The 18,523-nt window shown below is 42.5% G+C and overlaps 1 protein-coding gene across 1 annotated transcript in view; it reads right to left on the bottom strand.

The window, feature by feature from the left end:
• Window positions 1-16,235, bottom strand: part of LOC126278823 (odorant receptor Or2-like) — an 87,315-nt gene extending 71,080 nt beyond the window's left edge. Inside the window, exon 1 of the mRNA XM_049979098.1 lies at window positions 16,227-16,235. Within this exon, the coding sequence (XP_049835055.1) occupies window positions 16,227-16,235 (9 nt within the window). The remainder of the gene's footprint in view (window positions 1-16,226) is intronic.
• Between the last annotated feature and the right edge of the window lie 2,288 nt (window positions 16,236-18,523).

The raw sequence follows: 18,523 nt of genomic DNA, 5'->3' as shown, positions 1-18,523 counted from the left end.
CATGAAGCGGGAAATTCGGATTCGAGTCCAGGTCTGCAACAAATGTTCGTTCTTATTTCCTTATACAGCTCATGGTTGTTTGTATTTGAAACTGAGAATACATTTCATGTACTACGAGGAATGCTGTTATCGCCTTTCTTGCTCGTCTCGACTTGTGATATGCACGCACCCATGTCTGAGGGAATAGACACTGTAAAATAAAACAAATATTACAAGCCTAGACGGGAATGAGTGACGATAATAACATGCCCCGTAGTCTCATTCTTGAGAGAATTCAAGTAATGTTGCGAGCGTTAGGGGATGCAGACAGCGTGGCAAAAGGAGATTTGGATGGTGGCGGCTGGAGCCTGCATGGATAGCCATAGCGATCGCGCGCGAAGAAGGAGAAATCCGGTTTCGAATTCTGACCTGGCCCAAACTTTCATGTGTTATTATCAGGTAGTACATTTATACCTAATACACCTGATTGCAAAGAATTCTCAATCAGCGAATAACTTTCGTAATATTTAATAAGGCTGCGAATCGTCAGCAATATCTCTCTCTTAAGACATTCATGGAACTTTGAAGGAACAGAGGTTGTTAAAAAAATAGTTGACTAGAAACACGATTTACCGTGAAATCTTTAAAATATAATTCCTTTGGAAGAACATTTAGAAGAGATAAACTAATTTCTGAATTTTCTGAAATGTTCCGCATAACAGTTTGCCGCTACTGGTTTTTTCTAGTTATCCGATGAATTTATCACGTCCGTGTTAATTGCCTCTGTATAAAACCAGAGCTGATGACGGATTTTCCGTACTCTCAGTAACCGACATAGTGAGGTCCTGGTAAATTTTAGGCCGATATCGTCATTAACGTAACCCAGCCTAATCCTCCAACACGTCTGAGATCTTGATCCGATATTTCTCGGAGTAAGACCAGAAATTTTTCGAAATGTCACATCTCAGTCGGGTGGGAATACTACGACGTGGACAAACGGCGAAGTTAGAATATTTATAACAAACGTGGAATGTAATTCCTCTACTAAATTATGCAGTTCTGTTACTAATTTTTTGTTTGTTCTTCTTTACCTTAATCCATAATTAACAGCAAGCAAACATTCACTGTGTGGCTCGATATATCGCCGCTAAAAACTAATCAGGTATCTCTAATAACAGAAGTTAATTCCGACCAGACTGGTGCGACTGTATTCGTGGGAGACAGAACTGGGAGTACCCTTCAAGTTTTGCTCAGACGACTACAGTCGATGCGTTTACATTGTTGTATCGTTCAGCTCGATCATTTAAAACTTTTTCTACTGATGTACAAGTACATCCTTCTTACATATGTAAGAACGGTTTGATGTATGTGTGTCTTATTGAGGCCACGAACATAACTGCAAGATTAAAGAACACGCATAATCAATCACTTTGTGTGAGCACGCTTTGTCGTCTATAGCGATATCTTATTTAAGCACACTGTTCATGCTGCTCGACGCTTGACTGATTTTCAATCATGCAGCCTTGTGCAAGCATGCCAATGTAAATATGGCCTCACCATGAGACCCAACAGTGTAAGGATCGAGCAAGCAAATGTCAGTTGTGAGACTATCTTCGGAGTTGCCTTATGTCGAGTAACAGGAAGAAATCAACAGCAAACTACTGAGCAAACAAATTCACGAATACGAAAGAAACCCCTTTATCAACAGTATTAACTCCGAAACCTATCACGGCAAAGCACATTCTACTTTTAACAAAATTCAAAGCAATTGAAGTTGACATAAATAAAAATGTTACTATCAAGATGATAAATTTCTCCTGAGCTATTACAGCGGGAAAAAATACGAAGTAGACATGTCAACAATCGTGTATTACAGAGGTGTATATATGGATATTTGAAACCTTCACAACCCTTCAAGCGAGCGACAGTTAATGATATTGTCGTCAGACTGTCATGTGGTGTTACAGTTTATCTCCGACCGTACCTCACTTCTCATAGGAGGTTCTAATACGTTTCTCGTTTATTCTGAAATAATTATACCAATGATTTCGATATACAGCAGCCTATAATATGACAAATTTATATGATGTAGAGCTTTGTACGGCTTCTCACTCCGGTAAATAGGTAACTTTGAATATATCTTAGGGTAACTTGCTTTAGAGAGAATACGTTTCTCGTTTGATAAAACAGTTTGGACTCAACAGATCGCATTTCATATTTCGTTTTTAAGGTTCCGCACCACAGTAGCTAAAAACGAAACGTTACAGAATCACTTTGTTGTTCGTCTATCTGTCCGATCGTTCAAACCTCTTTCTTTAAGGAGCGGGTAGACGTATCAAATTGAAATTTATGTCTTACGTTAAGGTCTATTGGCTATGCAAAAATTGAAGCTTTTAAGTCTATGCAATCAAAAGATATGGACATTTATGTCTCATATGATGATATCCGCAAACTTAGTTATCAAAACCTACAGGGTACTTCCCTTTGACGTAGCATCATAAAATTTGCCAGGAAACAAGATTTCAAATTAAAATCAAAGAAAAGAATCTGGGAACTGTTAACTTGTGACTATATAACACGAAAAAAATTCATTTATTACATCTGTCCGTCTGCCCGTTAGAATCGCTTTTTCTCAGGAACGGAAAGACGTATCAAGTTGAAATATACGTCACATGCTGAGGTCTACAGTCCTCTGGTGGCGTGAAAATGTTAAGCTTCTAAGTCTGTGCAATCAAACGATACGGCCGTTAGTGTCATATATTTTGTTACTAGCGATCTCGCTCATTAGAACCTACAGAATCATGAACTTTGGCAAGAAAAAAGGTTTCACAATAGAAATAAATCAAAAGATCAGAAAATTGTCAGTTTGAAATTATATCGTACGAAAAAAAAAACGTTTTCCTTTGTTATTATTCTCTCTTTTTAGTGCCCGTTCTTTCTTTACTTTCCTGTGTTTCTGCACGCTCTCCATACCGTATGTGTGCGTGAGATGTGCTTGCTCGTGTGAGTGAAAGACGTGTTTTTCTCTTTCTCCGACGAAGGCTGTGGCCGAAAGCTTACGTGTGTCTTTTAATTGCGTCTGTCTACAGCTTAGTGTGTTATCTTCAAGGTAAGTAGCAATCTATCTTTTCCTACATTGTTGATTTCTACCTGGAGTTTCCATTATTTGAAAAAAATATTTCTGGTGTCATTTGTCATGAAACTTCAAACTTGGAATTAAAATACTCTCGAAAGTCCTGGAGTCACTGGGACCGATATCAGTATGAATGTACCGTGTAATATTGTGGTAAGCAGCCCCACTCACGTGTATTAGGAGGATATTAGTGTTTAATATCCCTTCGACAACGAGGTCATTACAGACGGAGCATAAGCTTGGATTAGGGGAAGATGGAGAAGGAAATCGGTCGTTACTTTCTAAAGGAATCATCCCGGTATTTACCTGAAGCGATTTAGGAGAAATCAAGGGAATCCTAAATCAGGACGGCCAACGCGGGTTTGAACCGTCGTCCTCCCGACTGCGAACCCAAATGTGCTAACCTCTGCGCCACCTCGCTCTGCCAAGTGTATTACATCAGCTGTCAAATACGAATACCGCGTAGTATTCTTGGCCAGTCAGAACAAAGCACATTTATGATCGGTTTGCGCGCACGCTGTTTAATGACAACTGACAAATCTGCTCATCTTAGAAAAATATTTATTTACTACGCCAGATATCAGAATCTGCGAACATGGCTGATGCGCTGAATGAATAGGAGATTGTGTGGGTGCTGTTTTTCAGATAATCAGAAAAATAGTAGGGAAGGATGTGTAGTAAACAATATACTACTAATTATGCACTGGTACTGTTACAGCGACAACTTATGGTATTACAATTGGAAGAATATTTTATTTTACTGAGAAAACAGGTACTATAACAATTTTGCGATCAGAGCCTGATCCCACTAAGCAGTATTTTTTTTTTATTTTTTTTCTGTGCTTTGGGTGCACCTCACCTTGCTGCTTGATTCCGAGAAAGTGCGATAGCGATGACACGCGTCCTAGTACCTGACGGTTTTGCGATGAAAACGATTTCTCCAGATCTGTTATACATATGCTGCGGCTTGTGATAAGAGCACTGAACTGTCGCAGTTGTCGTGCGCTTGATGACATGGGATTGCACTTCCAGGGTGTACACAATCTGAAATATGCGACACTGTCATATTTATGGGATGTATACGTCTATGCAATATCCTACTCAGTGGAGCCTCTGAAATGGTTTCAGTGCAGTGACAGGTACAACACATTTAAAGGCTTATTAACATCAAAATACAGTCTTCGAAATGTTCAAACATGACATTGTGCACACGCATTGTTTCAACACTAACTCACCGATTTGTGACCATTGCACATGCGGAAACCTAAGTCATACTCGAATAAAAATTCAACTCACATTTCACTCAACATTAGTTACTATCCCTGTGCAGTTCATATCGATACAGTGCAGCAAACATTTATGTTTTAGATAGATGTAGTATTTGAAGGTATTAGCATTTACTACTCAATATAATGAACTGCAAAATGAATATCTACCCATGGTATTAACTGCAATAAATGCGTACACATTGCCTGAGAGCAAGATTTTAAATTAAATTTGGAAGGCCGATTATTAAGCAAATGCTTTTCTGTAACCAACGCAGTTCCCAAAAAGAAACAATTTCTTTTGTGCTAATATTAATGTTACACACTACGTTTTATCTCTCACCTTTATCCTTGTTAACATGGAACAGCGTTAAACAATTTCGCTTTGAGCTGAAGAGGATCCTTTTTTCATGTGTACCTCCAATTTTCATAATTCTTAATCAGTGTTATATTTTAGTAAATACCTTCTACACATAAGTAGGCAATCTTTTACATATTTTCTTTGATTTCTTCTCATATGTAAACATGATATATAGCTCTTGCTCCCAGCCACGTAGACCCACAGATTTTCGTAATCCCGGAACACATTTTAGAAAAAAAAATGGGTCAGATACGTCAGTGAAGTTGAAAACTCCCACTGTTTCGTCAATAATGGAGTCGCTGAGTGTAGCTATTGCTGTTCTGTCTGTATTACTGTACCAAACTACGACACCTAACTACTAATAAACATTTACCTTTTTTTTACTTTATTGAGTTTCTATTCCCCACAGAGGGAAGCGGGATAACAGCAGCTTAGTGCGCCGCTCTTCAACCTATAGAATATTTAAAAACATAATAAGAAGATGATAAACAATAAAAAAGGTGACAAAAACGGTGGACTTTTAAAACAGTAAAATGGTAGACAGTTGTGGAAGTTAAAATATAAAAACAATGCATTGGTGATGATAGCTAAGACACACAGTAAGTGGACAGACAATTAAAAAACACCGCGACAGTCTGTTGTCTGCTTCGATTGATAAATGCGTAATTTGTTGTGCCCCTGTAGTTTCATAAAGTTCCGACAGATGACGGCGCTATGTCTAAATCTACATCCATACTCCGCAAGCCAACTAACAGTGTGTGGCGGAGGGTACCTTGAGTATCTCTATCGGTTCTCCCTTCTATTCCAGTCTTGTATTGTTCGTGGAAAGAAGAATTGTCGGTATGCCTCTGTGTGGGCTCTAATCTCTGTGATGTTATCCTCATGATCTCTTCGCGACATATACGTAGGAGGGAACAATATACTGCTTGACTCCTCGGTGAAGGTATGTTCTCGAAACTTCAACAAAGGCCCTTACCGAGCTACTGAGCGTCTCTCTTGCAGAGTCTTCCACTGGGGTTTATCTATCATCTCCGTAACGCTTTCGCGATTACTAAATGATCCTGTAACGAAGCGCGCTGCTCTCCGTTGGATCTTCTCTATCTCTTCTATCAACCCTATCTGGTACGGATCCCACACTGGTCAGCAGTATTCAAGCACTGGGCGAACAAGTATACTGTAACCTACTTCTTTTGTTTTCGGATTGCATTTCTTTAGGATTCTTCCAATGAATGTCAGTCTGGCATTTGCTTTACCGACGATCAACTTTATATGATCATTCCATTTTAAACCACTCCTAATGCGTACTCCCAATAATTTACGGAATTAACTGCTTCCAGTTGCTGACCTGCTATATTGTAGCTAAATGATATGGGATCTTTCTTTCTATGTATTCGCAGCACATTAAACTTGTCTACGTTGAGATTCAATTGCCATTCCCTGCACCATGCGTCAATTAGTTGCAAATCCTCCTGCATTTCAGTACAATTTTCCATTATTACAACCTCTCGATATACCACAGCATCATTCGCAAAAAGCCTCAGTGAACTTCCGATGGCATCCACAAGGTCATTTATGTATATTGTGAATAGCAACGGTCCTACGACACTCCCCTGCGGCACACCTGAAATCACTCTTACTTTGGAAGACTTCTCTTCATTGAGAATGACATGTTGCGTTCTGTTATCTAGGAACTCTTCAATCCAATCACACAATTGGTCTGATAATCCATACGCTCTTACTTTGTTCATTAAACGACTGTGGCGAACTGTGTCAAACGCCTTGAGGAAGTCAAGAAACACGGCATCTACCTGGGAACCCGTGTCGATGGCTCTCTGAGTCTCGTGGACGAATAGCGCGAGCTAGTTTTCACACGATCGTCTTTTTCGAAACATATGCTGATTCCTACAAAGTAGATTTCTAGTTTCCAGAAAAGTCATTATACTGGAACATAATACCTGTTCTAAAATTCTACAAATGATCGACGTCAGAGATATAGGCCTATAGTTCTGCACATCTGTTCGACGTCCCTTCTTGAAAACGGGGATGACCTGTGCCCTTTTCCAATCCTTTGGAACACTACGCTCTTCTAGAGACCTACGGTACACCGCTGCAAGAAGGGGGGGGGGGGGGGGCAAGTTCCTTCGCGTACTCTGTGTAAAATCTAACTGGTATCCCATCATGTCCAGCGGCCTTCCCTCTTTTGAGCGATTTACTTGTCTCTCTATCCCTCTGTCGTCTATTTCGCTATCTACCGTTTTGTCATCTGAGAGACAATCTAGAGAAGGAACTACAGTGCAGTCTTCCTCTGTGAAACAGCTTTGGAAAAAGACTTTTAGAATTTCGGCCTTTAGTCTGTCATCCTCTGTTTCAGTACCATTTTGGTCACAGCGTGTCTGGACATTTTGTTTTGATCCACCTACCGCTTTGACATAAGACCAAAATTTCTTAGGGTTTTCTGCCAAGTCAGTACATAGAACTTCACTTTCGAATTCATTGAACGCCTCTCGTATGGCCCTCCCCACGTTACATTTCGCTTCGCGTAATTTTTGTTTGCCTGCAAGGCTTTGGCTATGTTTATGTTTGCTGCGAAGTTCCCTTTGCTTCCGCAGCCGTTTTCTATCTCGGTTGTTGTACCACGGTGGCTCTTTTCCGTCTCTTACGATCTTGCTTGGCACATACTCATCTAACACATATTGTACGATGGTTTTGAACTTTGTCCACTGATCCTCAACACTATCTGTACTTAAAACAAAACTTTTGTGTTGAGCCGTCAGGTACTCTGAAATCAGCTTTATGTCACTTTTGCTAAACAGAAAAATCTTCCTACCTTTTTTAATATTTCTATTTACAGCTGAAATCATCGATGCAGTAGCCGCTTTATGATCGCTGATTCCTTGTTCTGCGTTAACCGTTTCCAATAGTACGGGTCTGTTTGTCACCAGAAGGTCTAATATGTAATCGCCACGTGTCTGTTCTCTGTTTAACTGCTCAAGGTAGTTTTCCGATAAAGAACTTAAAAAAATTCCACTGCATTCTTTGTCCCTGCCACCCGTTATGAACGTTTGAGTCTCCCAGTCTATATCCTGCAAATTAAAATCTCCACCGAGAACTATAACATGGTGGGGAAATCCACTCGAAATATTTTCCAAATTATCCTTCAGGTGTTCAGTCACAACAGCTGCTGAGCCAGGGGGCCTATAGAGACATCCAATTACCATGCCTGAGCCTGCTTTAACAGTGACCTTCACCCAAATTACTTCACATCTCGGATCTGCGTCAATTTCCTTCGATACTATTGCACTTCTTATCGCGATAAACACGCCTCCCCCATCACTGTCCAGCCTGTCTCTGCGGTATACATTCCAATCTGAGTTTAGAATTTCATTAGTGTTTACATCTGGTTTCAGCCAACTTTCTGTCCCTAGTACTATGTGGGCATTGAGACCGTTTATTAATGAGAGCAGTTCTGGGACGTTCCTATAGACGCTCCTGCAGTTTACTATTAGCACATTAGTATTGTTATTCCGTGTTGCTTCTTGCCTGCTCCTAGGAGGCGTCTTGTCGGGCCTAACCTAACGTAGCCTACCAAATGGCACTTCTAACGGGGGCACGTTCCAAGCGAAGGGTTGTCACTGAGCTGTTCTGTAAGTAAACTAGAGCATCACAGTTATTCATAGGCGCTTGCATAATGTCTACGAAACCTGGAAGTGCAAAACAGCACGGTGAGTCGTTCGGCGATGTGTGTGTCACAATCACAACAAGGTCGCGCAAATATGTATGATTTCCCGCGTGCCGGTTGCCCGCAGCTATGACTCCTGCGACTTTGCGACGTGCGGACATTTTCAATCGAGGTTATTAACGGATCACAAGCAGACACCTCGCTGCTAAACTGCACATCTCTGTTAGTACTGCTGACACACTCGTCACCCGTCATCCAGTTGAGGTACTCAAACGTGAGTGCCCACTGGGTTCTTCAGCGTCGTAACACAACATAAAGACAAGGGAACGACTATCTGTGGACAACTGCTGAGGTTTACAGGGCTGATGGTCATAATTGTGTAGAACATCGCCACAGACGATGAATCATAGATTTATCACTTCGAACCGGAAATAGTAATTCCATGGAGGGGAGCCACACGCTCTCCTCTGAAGAAAAAGGTCAAAGCCGCACCCTCAGTCGACAAAGTCATGGAGACGGTTTTCTGGGACTCTGGAGGAGTTATTCTATTTGATGTTCTCCCTCACGGTGCAACAATCAACTCTGAAGAGTACTGTGCCATCTTCAGGAAATTGAAGAAACAGCTTCAGTGTGTTTGTCGCCAAAAAAGGAAAACAAACTACTCCTTTCCGTGACAACGCAAGACCTCACGTAATTCTTGGCACCTTAGAGGAGCTTACAAAACTTCAATGGACTGTTCTCCGTCATCCACCCTACAACCCGGATCTCACCCCCTCCGACTTCCATCTGTACGGTCCAATGAAGGATGTCCAATGAAGGATGCACTTCGCAGTAACAGTACCTGGTTGACGGGATGGTTGTTGATGCAGCAAGGCGGTGGCTCCAACGGCGACCAGTAGAGCGATGCGACGCTGGCATATATGCCCTCCCAATAAGGTGGGGTAAGGCTGATGGATTGAACGGAGATTATGTTGAAAAATATCCAGTTTTGGTTTAGGTATCCTCGCCTGCTCCAGTTTCAAGTAGAATGCAGTTAATCTTTTCATCCCTTCCTAGGATGCTCAAAATCTCTTAACTTTTGAGATGTATATTTGTATGTTAATTTAGGTATTTGTATTTCTGACATCCTTTGGACGTGTTCATGCTATTTCTTTTTGTACGCCTTTATTTTCTGAAGTATACTTTTGACACCCAGTTCATTCCTTATTTCACTATTTTTTATCCGATCTATGAATCTGAAGCCAGCTAGAGGTCTTAGGAGTCAATCCTCCTACTTTGATTGGCGGTTAGAGTTGACGTGTTTGGACCATACATTAGAATTGGTTCTGCCATCACAGTATTGAATTTTAATACTGTTTCTTTTCTGAGGAGAGTACTATTTGTTGTAGCTACCAAATGCTGGAATTTTTGCAGTTTGTATTCTTGATCACTGTGAATAGTACACGAGATCTCACATTCTAGGTATATTCTCGCGGTTTATCGTCTATTACCAATTTTGTTCTTAAACGCTCCTTGCCATAGAATGCCATTATCTTAGTTTTATCTTTAGATATTGCCATATTATAATCATTTGCTACTTTGTGTAAGGACCAATCTGCTCTCTGTGATTTATCTTCTGAATACGCCAACTTTATTGATCATCTGCAAACAGGAGTGTATTTATAACTTTATTATTAAGCTTATAATAGTGAACTACTCCATTCTTTCATGTCTTTATGACGTGAACTGTGTACATATTAAATAATGTGGGTGATAAAGAACACCCTTGTGTCACTTCTTGACCGATGTTTCTCACAAATGGACTGCCTTTTTGTACGTTGATTTTGTTGTGTATTACAGGGTGTGTCACGTAAGACGCCCGGGAGGTGTCCGAGGCCCTCGCGGTGCGTTTGCCGGCTATTGCCGATGCGTCTGCCGGTTGTCGCTATACGTAGTTCTCGGACACCAATACTTAACGCGTGCCCATAGACTGTGCAGCTGGGTGTTCTGGTGTTTTCTTTTGAGTTTATTTGTCAAGTTTAATCGCTTCAAATATTGTTGCCAGACGTCATTATTGCAACTGCACCAAAACTGGGGCTTTCCCTATCCATATGTTGCTGGGCCCGGTCCTAAAACAGAAATTCCGTGCGGGTGTGCCCTATACTGTGCGACTGACTATTCCCGTGTTTTGTTTCGAGTTTTCTGTCGAGTTTCTATTCGGTATGGTATACACGAAGGATGAAAAAGTGTTTCACTGCTGAACTATGCAAAAAAAAAAAGAATCGTATATGGAATATCAGCTTGCACTCATATGAAAATTTCCTGTGTGCATGTCCCCAATGATTCCAAATACGCATGTTAGTGAAGAAATGTCAAGTGACTGGATCTATGTTACTCAAACGAAGAGCTACAGAGCTAAATGTTTTAACGGAAAACAAATTACACGAGATAAGAGATACTTTGGAAAGAAGTCCGAGAAAATCTCTCCGCTATTTGGCTCTTCAGACTGGTGTGTCAAGAGCATCTGCTCACAGAGCTGTGCACGAAGTGAAATTGAACCCATACAATATAAAGCTAGCATATCAACCGAGCAACTCACATACTGTTGCTCGACGTCGATATTGAAAGTGGCTGTTGCAGTCTGTGCATGATAGGGAATTTGTTCCTGAGATACTTTTTTCTCTGATGCGGCATGGGTGAATTTGTCAGGGTACGTAAATTCCCAGAACAAGCGACGCTAGAGATCCGAAAATCCTCATCAATTACATGAACCTCTGCGTGACGCGAAAACAGGAGTGTGGTGTGCAGTTAGTGCAAGAAGAATTGTTGGAACAATCCTTTTCCATGAAACAATACGTTATGACAGGTATGTGAACAACATGCTGCATCCTTTTTCTCGAGAACTAACACCTAGTGAAAAGATGACGGTTATTTCAAACAGAACAATGCAAGACCACTCGTCGCCAATGCATCTTTGACAACAATACTCCTCGTTCTCCAGAGCTAAATCTGTGCGACATCATCTTTGGGGGCTGTTAAAAGACAAGGTGTATGCAGTCAATCTGCACACGCTCGAGGAATTGGAAGATAGGGTTCGGCTAGTCAGCTCCCAGATTTCGGCAACGGAAATTCGTCGAGTGTTTGCTAATGTATTCAGGGGATGTCAGGCTACTCTTATCACAGAGGGACATCATTCTGAGCACCTACTGTAAACCAAGTTACGCTTAGGTTAAACAGATGGCAACGTTGTTGATGCGTAACTCAGGGAACGCGCGCTTGCTGCCGACTACGGTAGGTTAGTGTCCGAGAGGAGGCTGCGCCGGGGACCGGAGGCCGCTCTGCGCGCCACCCGCGGACCCCTATCTAGCGTCTTCGTGAAACACTCTGTACATACTCTGAATTAAACCTATTAGATGCTGGAGTACTCTTTTCTAAAACGGCCCACAATTTAACTCTGCTAACTTTATCAAAAGCTTTCTGATAGTCGATAAAGGCTATGTATGTGGGATGACTGTATTTTCTGTATTTTTCAATAAATTGGCAGACTAGAAAAACATTGTCTAAGCAGCATCTTCCGATCCGAAGCCCATTATGTTCTTCAGTAAGAAATGGCTTCTTCTAGAGTAGCCCTCGCTCAGGGATGAGAGAGGCTGTTTGTTTCCGAAAATTGGTGCTATCGAACGTCGCGCTTGAGGTACTGACAAGTCACGGTACAGTACTATGTTGGAACTCGGTATTTGGATGCATCTAGGGTGTAAGCCTGACGATGTTTTCAGGATATGTCCCCAGCTGGCTATCTCCTTCCTGGCAACGGCAAGTGCTCCGAAGTAAAGCTCATCTGCAATGGCGTCAATGATATATAGTGCATCTGCTGACCGTCAATTTTCTGAATGTAGTAAGTTGTGCACGTAAGTCCATTTGGCGTACCTAGAGCAGTGATGCCTAGTCTGGCTTCTGATGCCAAGAGAGCACAAGTGGCTTATGGTCTGTGACAAGCGTAAAATCTTTACTTTTGAGCATGTGCCTAAATTTTTCGATTCATGAGTAGGTCACATAGAGCTCGCGGTTCTATATGACCAGCTCGGTTGCTTCAAAAAATGGTTCAAATGGCTCTGAGTACCATGCAACTTAACTTCTGAGGTCATCAGTCGCCTAGAACGTAGAACTAATTAAACCTAACTAACCTAAGGACATCACACACATCCATGCCCGAAGCAGGATTTGAACCTGCGACCGTAGCGTTCGCTTGGTTCCAGACTGCAGCGCCTAGAACCGCACGGCCACTCCGGCCGGCTCGGTTGCTTCAGTCTGCACATATACGTCATAGATGTTTGAGGCTTGAAATGATCTCCGAAACCATTTGATTAAAGCATCTACGCCTGGGTTTCAAGAAGGCTCCCCCATTTCAATTGGTGCTGTTGGAAAGCGTCTGCAGAACTGTTCGAGATGAGGGGGAGTATCAAGTGGACTGAAGATTGAATTGGAATTTGGACTCAGAAGGGAGGCGTGCTGCGTAATCCGTGCAGTTTTGCAAGGCTATTGTGCCAGGGCGATGTAGTATTTAGCGCATCTGCTTAGTGAGCAGGAGACCCGTGTTCGAATCCCGGCATTGGTACAAATTTTGCTGGCCGCGGTGGCCGAGCGGTTCTAGGCGCTTCAGTCCGTATCCCTGCGACTGCTACGGTCGCGGGTTCGAATCCTGCCTTGGGCATGGATGTGTGTGATGTCCTTAGGTTAGTTAGGTTTAAGTAGTTCTAAGTCCTAGGGGACTGATGACCTCAGATGTTAAGTCCCATAGGTCTCAGAGCCATTTGAACTATTTTTTGGTACACATTTTCATTAGTCAGTTTAGTCTGCACAGATACATCATTAATGTGACAACCTGCCAAAAGCTTTTCTCAGCTTGGACCACCCACAGTGAGACGCGCAGGAGGAGGGTCAATGAGCTCTAGACGGCAGCGACAATGATGTGGAGGCATGTCGACTCCATCGCCGTAGCCAGCTGCGCTTGTTTTCTCGTTTGAGGATCGATGGCTCGAACAGCCCGATCGAGGTGGTCCCACAGATTCTCGATTGGGTTCCAATCTGTTCGGTGGCCAGAAAAGTATGGTAAGCTCATCGTGCAGCTCTTCGAAGCACGCAAACATACTGCAAGCTCCGTCTTGCTGGTAGATGCCATGAAGTGGAGGAAAAACACACTGCGTGTAGTGGTGGACGTAGCACCCAAGAAGAGATGCATACTTGTGTTGATGTATTGTGCCCTCCAAAATGACGAGTTCACCCAGAGACTGCCACGAAAGCATTCCCCAAACCATAACACTTCTTACTCCAGCTTTTGTGTTTGCTTCCAGACGTTCCACGCCATACACGCCAACGGCCATGTCTAATGGAGCATAAAACGTGAGTCATCTGATAAAGCCACCTATCGCCATTGAGTGGGTGTCCAGTTGTGGTATCAACGTGCCAATTCCGGTCTTCATCGCCAATGAACAGCAGTCAGCATAGGTGCATAAACCACGCACCTGCTGCAGAGTCCCATACAACCAACATTCGCTGAACAGCTGTTATGGAGACGTAGTTGGTAGCCACTCGATTCACATGGGAGGTCAGTTGTTAAATAGTGCACGTCTGTTCGCCTGTACACAACACCTCAGCCTTTCTTCAGTCCTGTCATTCGTGGCCCATGGTGCACCGCAGTTCTCTTGGCGCCCGTTTTGGATAGTGCCATTTTGTCATGCGCGGTATGCTTTAATCAAGGCGACATGTGAACAGTTTACAAACTTCACTGCTGCGCAAATGTTTCCAAGCCAAGCCCAAAAGCAAATGATCACGCTCTTTTGGGCGTCTGATAAATCGTTCCGTTTCTGTATTACGGCGACGACTGCACTGTTTTCCGCGTCCCCCGACTCACCTTGTATACCCTACTCTGCTAGTGTTGCCACCTGCCATCTCTCGGTGGTTATTGCATGTTGACGTCAAACGCAGATGGTGGTCACATTAAAGCATTTTAAAGTTTTAAATTTGGTTAATAACCACGTGAAATACCGAAAATCTAATTTTTGTTGCCCCTGATAACCGTTACATAGGCAACCCGCAACTGATCCTGTGTGACATTGAATAATACAGATATCCTTGCTGCCAGCAGTTATAGTCCAGAAAAGCAAGCAGGGAAGCTTCTGTGAAGTTTGGAAGGAAGGGTGGGGAGAACGTAGAATTGAAGCAGCACGATGTTTCTAAAAATGGTTCAAATGGCTCTGAGCACTGTGGGACTGAACATCTGTGGTCATCAGTCCCCTAGAACTACTTAAACCTAACTAACCTAAGGACATCACACAACACCCAGCCATCACGAGGCAGAGAAAATCACTGACCCCGCCGGGAATCGAACCCGGGAACCCGTGCTGTGGGAAGCGAGAACGCTACCGCACGACCACGAGATGCGTGCACGATGTTCCTGCAGCTACAGTCAGTTTTCAGTCGCTCGTTTCAAAATGTTACAGAGACGATTCAAAAATGGTACTGAGTTCATTAAATAGTTTGAATTACCACATACTCAAATAATTGTCCCTGACCAAAATTTTGAAATCTTGCCTACTTGTATTTAGCTCAGCGAATTCTGTTACCGTTTTTCTACGCATTCTCAAAGTTGTAAATCTTCCGGATTGAAATGTTTCCAGAGTACCACTGACGCAGAACGTGGTGTATTATATATAATTGTAACAAAATGACTGTCAATGAGCAGAATGCTTACTTGGCAGGCCTAATAGTATATCGCAAAGGAGACCTAGGCAACCAGAAAATGAAGGTAAATTTCGTGACAGCAGTTACTCATATCCTGTAAGAGTGAATAGGGAGAATTCTGTCACTGAAGTAAATGTTTGTTCTAAAGCCTTTACATCTTTTCATGGAATATCTAAAAAATTAGATGTAACACAAAGTTATCTGAAAAAAGTGTGAGTCCTAAGGATGGTGAACGAAGCAATTACAGATTGAAAACCTTTAAGAAAGTGTATCTCCCACCATATATAAATATCTGTAAGATGTATGAATTATTTAACAAATCATACCCTACTCCATTTTTGTCGTATGAAAAATATAGACTTGCTCTCAATACAGAATTTAACGTCGGTTTCGGGTACCCTACAATGGACATTTGTAGTTACTATGATAGGCATGCCGCCAAAGTTTGAGATGTTGAGCATGCTTCGAAATCATACCCGGAAAATAGCTCAGAAAGGGCGAGTGCACGAAAAAAAGAAAGAAAAAGCAATCAACTGTCAACGGTGAAAAAACTTCATTTATTAAAATATGACATGTTTTATATTGGTAAAAGAAGTTCCAAAGCAAATAGGAGAGCATCAAAAGAATGTAAAGTATTACTATGGATTTCCAGAAGAACTTACCTATTCCTAACATCACAACTAACGACGAGCACTACAAGAGACAATTAAGGTTGTGAATGTTTAATATTCATATATTGTCAACCGATGAATCATATTTCTTCGTGTATGACGAAACAGTAGCCTACAAAGGGTCTAAAGACGTCTCTTTGTTTTATTTTGTGACGACAATTTTTGATCCCTCTGTTAGAAAATTAGTTGCATTTCCAGACTCTTGCGGGGGGCAGAACAAGTATTGGACTATTTTCCGCCTGCTGCATTACATAGTTCATCACGTCAAGAAACTTGAGCACGTGAAAATGACTTCTCCAATCCATGGCCACTAGTATCTCGAACGTGATCGTAACATGGCCAGTATAAAAAAAAGGGGGGGGGGGTTGAAATGCCGAAAGACTGGATAGAGGAAATGGTGCAAGAGCAAAACCCTCACCTCTTTCATGCTGTCGAAGTAGACAGGGAGTTTTTAAGAGGTTGGTCTACACACCTCGATCAGTTGTATTTCAAGAAATGCCCATTTCCTTCTAGACCAATTAGGGAATTATTGGCTGCAAAAGAGCATCCCCGATTCTTGGACTACAGAAGTACATTCCATGGCCATTGGGATCGCCATGTTATCAACAAGCCACTTACGATTCCAACAGAACAACCTCAGCTTCAAGGAGAGTTCTTTGTACCTGACTGTGCATATAAGGATGAGTGTTTTTTGTTTCATCCTTATTTCAATCATCATTTTTATTGCATTATTTACTTAAAAGTTTTTATTTTAAATTTTGTAAACAACTACACCTACATTAACTTTTTTTAAAACCCACAAACGCGTGTTTTTGTTATAGGTGCACAACCTGTTATCCATGACAAGTATGTAGACCTACAACAGTTAAAGATGTTTTGCGGAGAAGAGATAGGCAGCTTTTCTCACAGCTGCCAAAACCGGAAAAAGGACAAGAGGATGACAAGAAACTGTGTCATCAAGATGACACTTTTTCCAAAACCAGTACGTCCAAGTTCTAAGAAGCAAACCCAGTGCGGAAATGAATAAACAATGAATGAACGTAGTTTACAAAGAAACTGTTTGGCCTACAAAGTTTTGTTCTGTTTGTAAAGAATTAATTCTAGTCTATAATTTTCTATCTTATGACTTTTATGGCTTTTTGGTAACTAATAAATCTTTGCACATTCATTTGTTACATTTTTAATGAGATATTAAATAATACTAGTAGCTAGTTCTAATTGTACTAGGTTTAACAAAGCTAACGAATTGGCTAGATTTTATAATGACTTACCCCCTTTTCCCAACAAAAAAATTGAAGTTATTCGATATAATATTTTCTTTAGGTTGTTACAGTACGTTTAAACAAGAACCTTGTAGAGGTTATCTAACGACTATAAGTAATGTTAAAAGAAAAGAAAAAAATTCCTTGAGGTCTATGCTAATGTGCTGCTCCATGGCTCTGCTGTCAATATCTTTATTCTTTGTTTTTGTGTAACTTTTGTGGGTTTTTTTCGTATCCAGGGTGTAATTATAAAGTTAATAAAATGTTTTCTTGCCTTTAAAATAATATTTTTCATCAGGTTATCGGCCCAGTACACGTATAAAGGCTAACAACATAGTTTAATTATAAAAACATTTGAAATGAGCCTATGACTGTATAGAAACATGATTGCTAGCGGCGATTATAAGGTCAGCATTGGTAAGCTTGAAGGACTTGAGGATTGGGCGAAATGGAAATGGCATATTTCCATGGTGCTGCGTTCATATGGACTAGAAGATACACTCCTGGAACTGGAAAAAAGAACACATTGACACCGGTGTGTCAGACCCACCATACTTGCTCCGGACACTGCGAGAGGGCTGTACAGGCAATCATCACACGCACGGCACAGCGGACACACCAGGAACCGCGGTGTTGGCCGTCGAATGGCGCTAGCTGCGCAGCATTTGTGCACCGCCGCCGTCAGTGTCAGCCAGTTTGCCGTGGCATACGGAGCTCTATCGCAGTCTTTAACACTGGTAGCATGCCGCGACAGCGTGGACGTGAACCGTATGTGCAGTTGACGGACTTTGAGCGAGGGCGTATAGTGGGCATGCGGGAGGTCGGGTGGACGTACCGCCGAATTGCTCAACACGTGGGGTGTGAGGTCTCCACAGTACATCGATGTTGTCGCCAGTGGTCGGCGGAAGGTGCACGTGCCCGTCGACCTGGGACCGGACCGCAGCGACGCACGGATGCACGCCAAGACCGTAGGATCCTACGCAGTGCCGTAGGGGACCGCACCGCCACTTCCCAGCAAATTAGGGACACTGTTGCTCCTGGGGTATCGGCGAGGACCATTCGCAACCGTCTCCATGAAGCTGGGCTACGGTCCCGCACACCGTTAGGCCGTCTTCCGCTCACGCTCCAACATCGTGCAGCCCGCCTCCAGTGGTGTCGCGACAGGCGTGAATGGAGGGACGAATGGAGACGTGTCGTCTTCAGCGATGAGAGTCGCTTCTGCCTTGGTGCCAATGATGGTCGTATGCGTGTTTGGCGCCGTGCAGGTGGGCGCCACAATCAGGACTGCATACGACCGAGGCACACAGGGCCAACACCCGGCATCATGGTGTGGGGAGCGATCTCCTACACTGGCCGTACACCTCTGGTGATCGTCGAGGGGACACTGAGTAGTGCACGGTACATCCAAACCGTCATCGAACCCATCGTTCTACCATTCCTAGACCGGCAAGGG

Source organism: Schistocerca gregaria, chromosome 6 (assembly GCF_023897955.1).
Source record: "Schistocerca gregaria isolate iqSchGreg1 chromosome 6, iqSchGreg1.2, whole genome shotgun sequence".
Taxonomy (NCBI): Eukaryota; Metazoa; Arthropoda; class Insecta; order Orthoptera; family Acrididae; genus Schistocerca; species Schistocerca gregaria.
The sequence above is the reverse complement of the archived record's forward strand: the minus strand, read 5'-3'. Positions and strand labels throughout refer to the sequence as shown.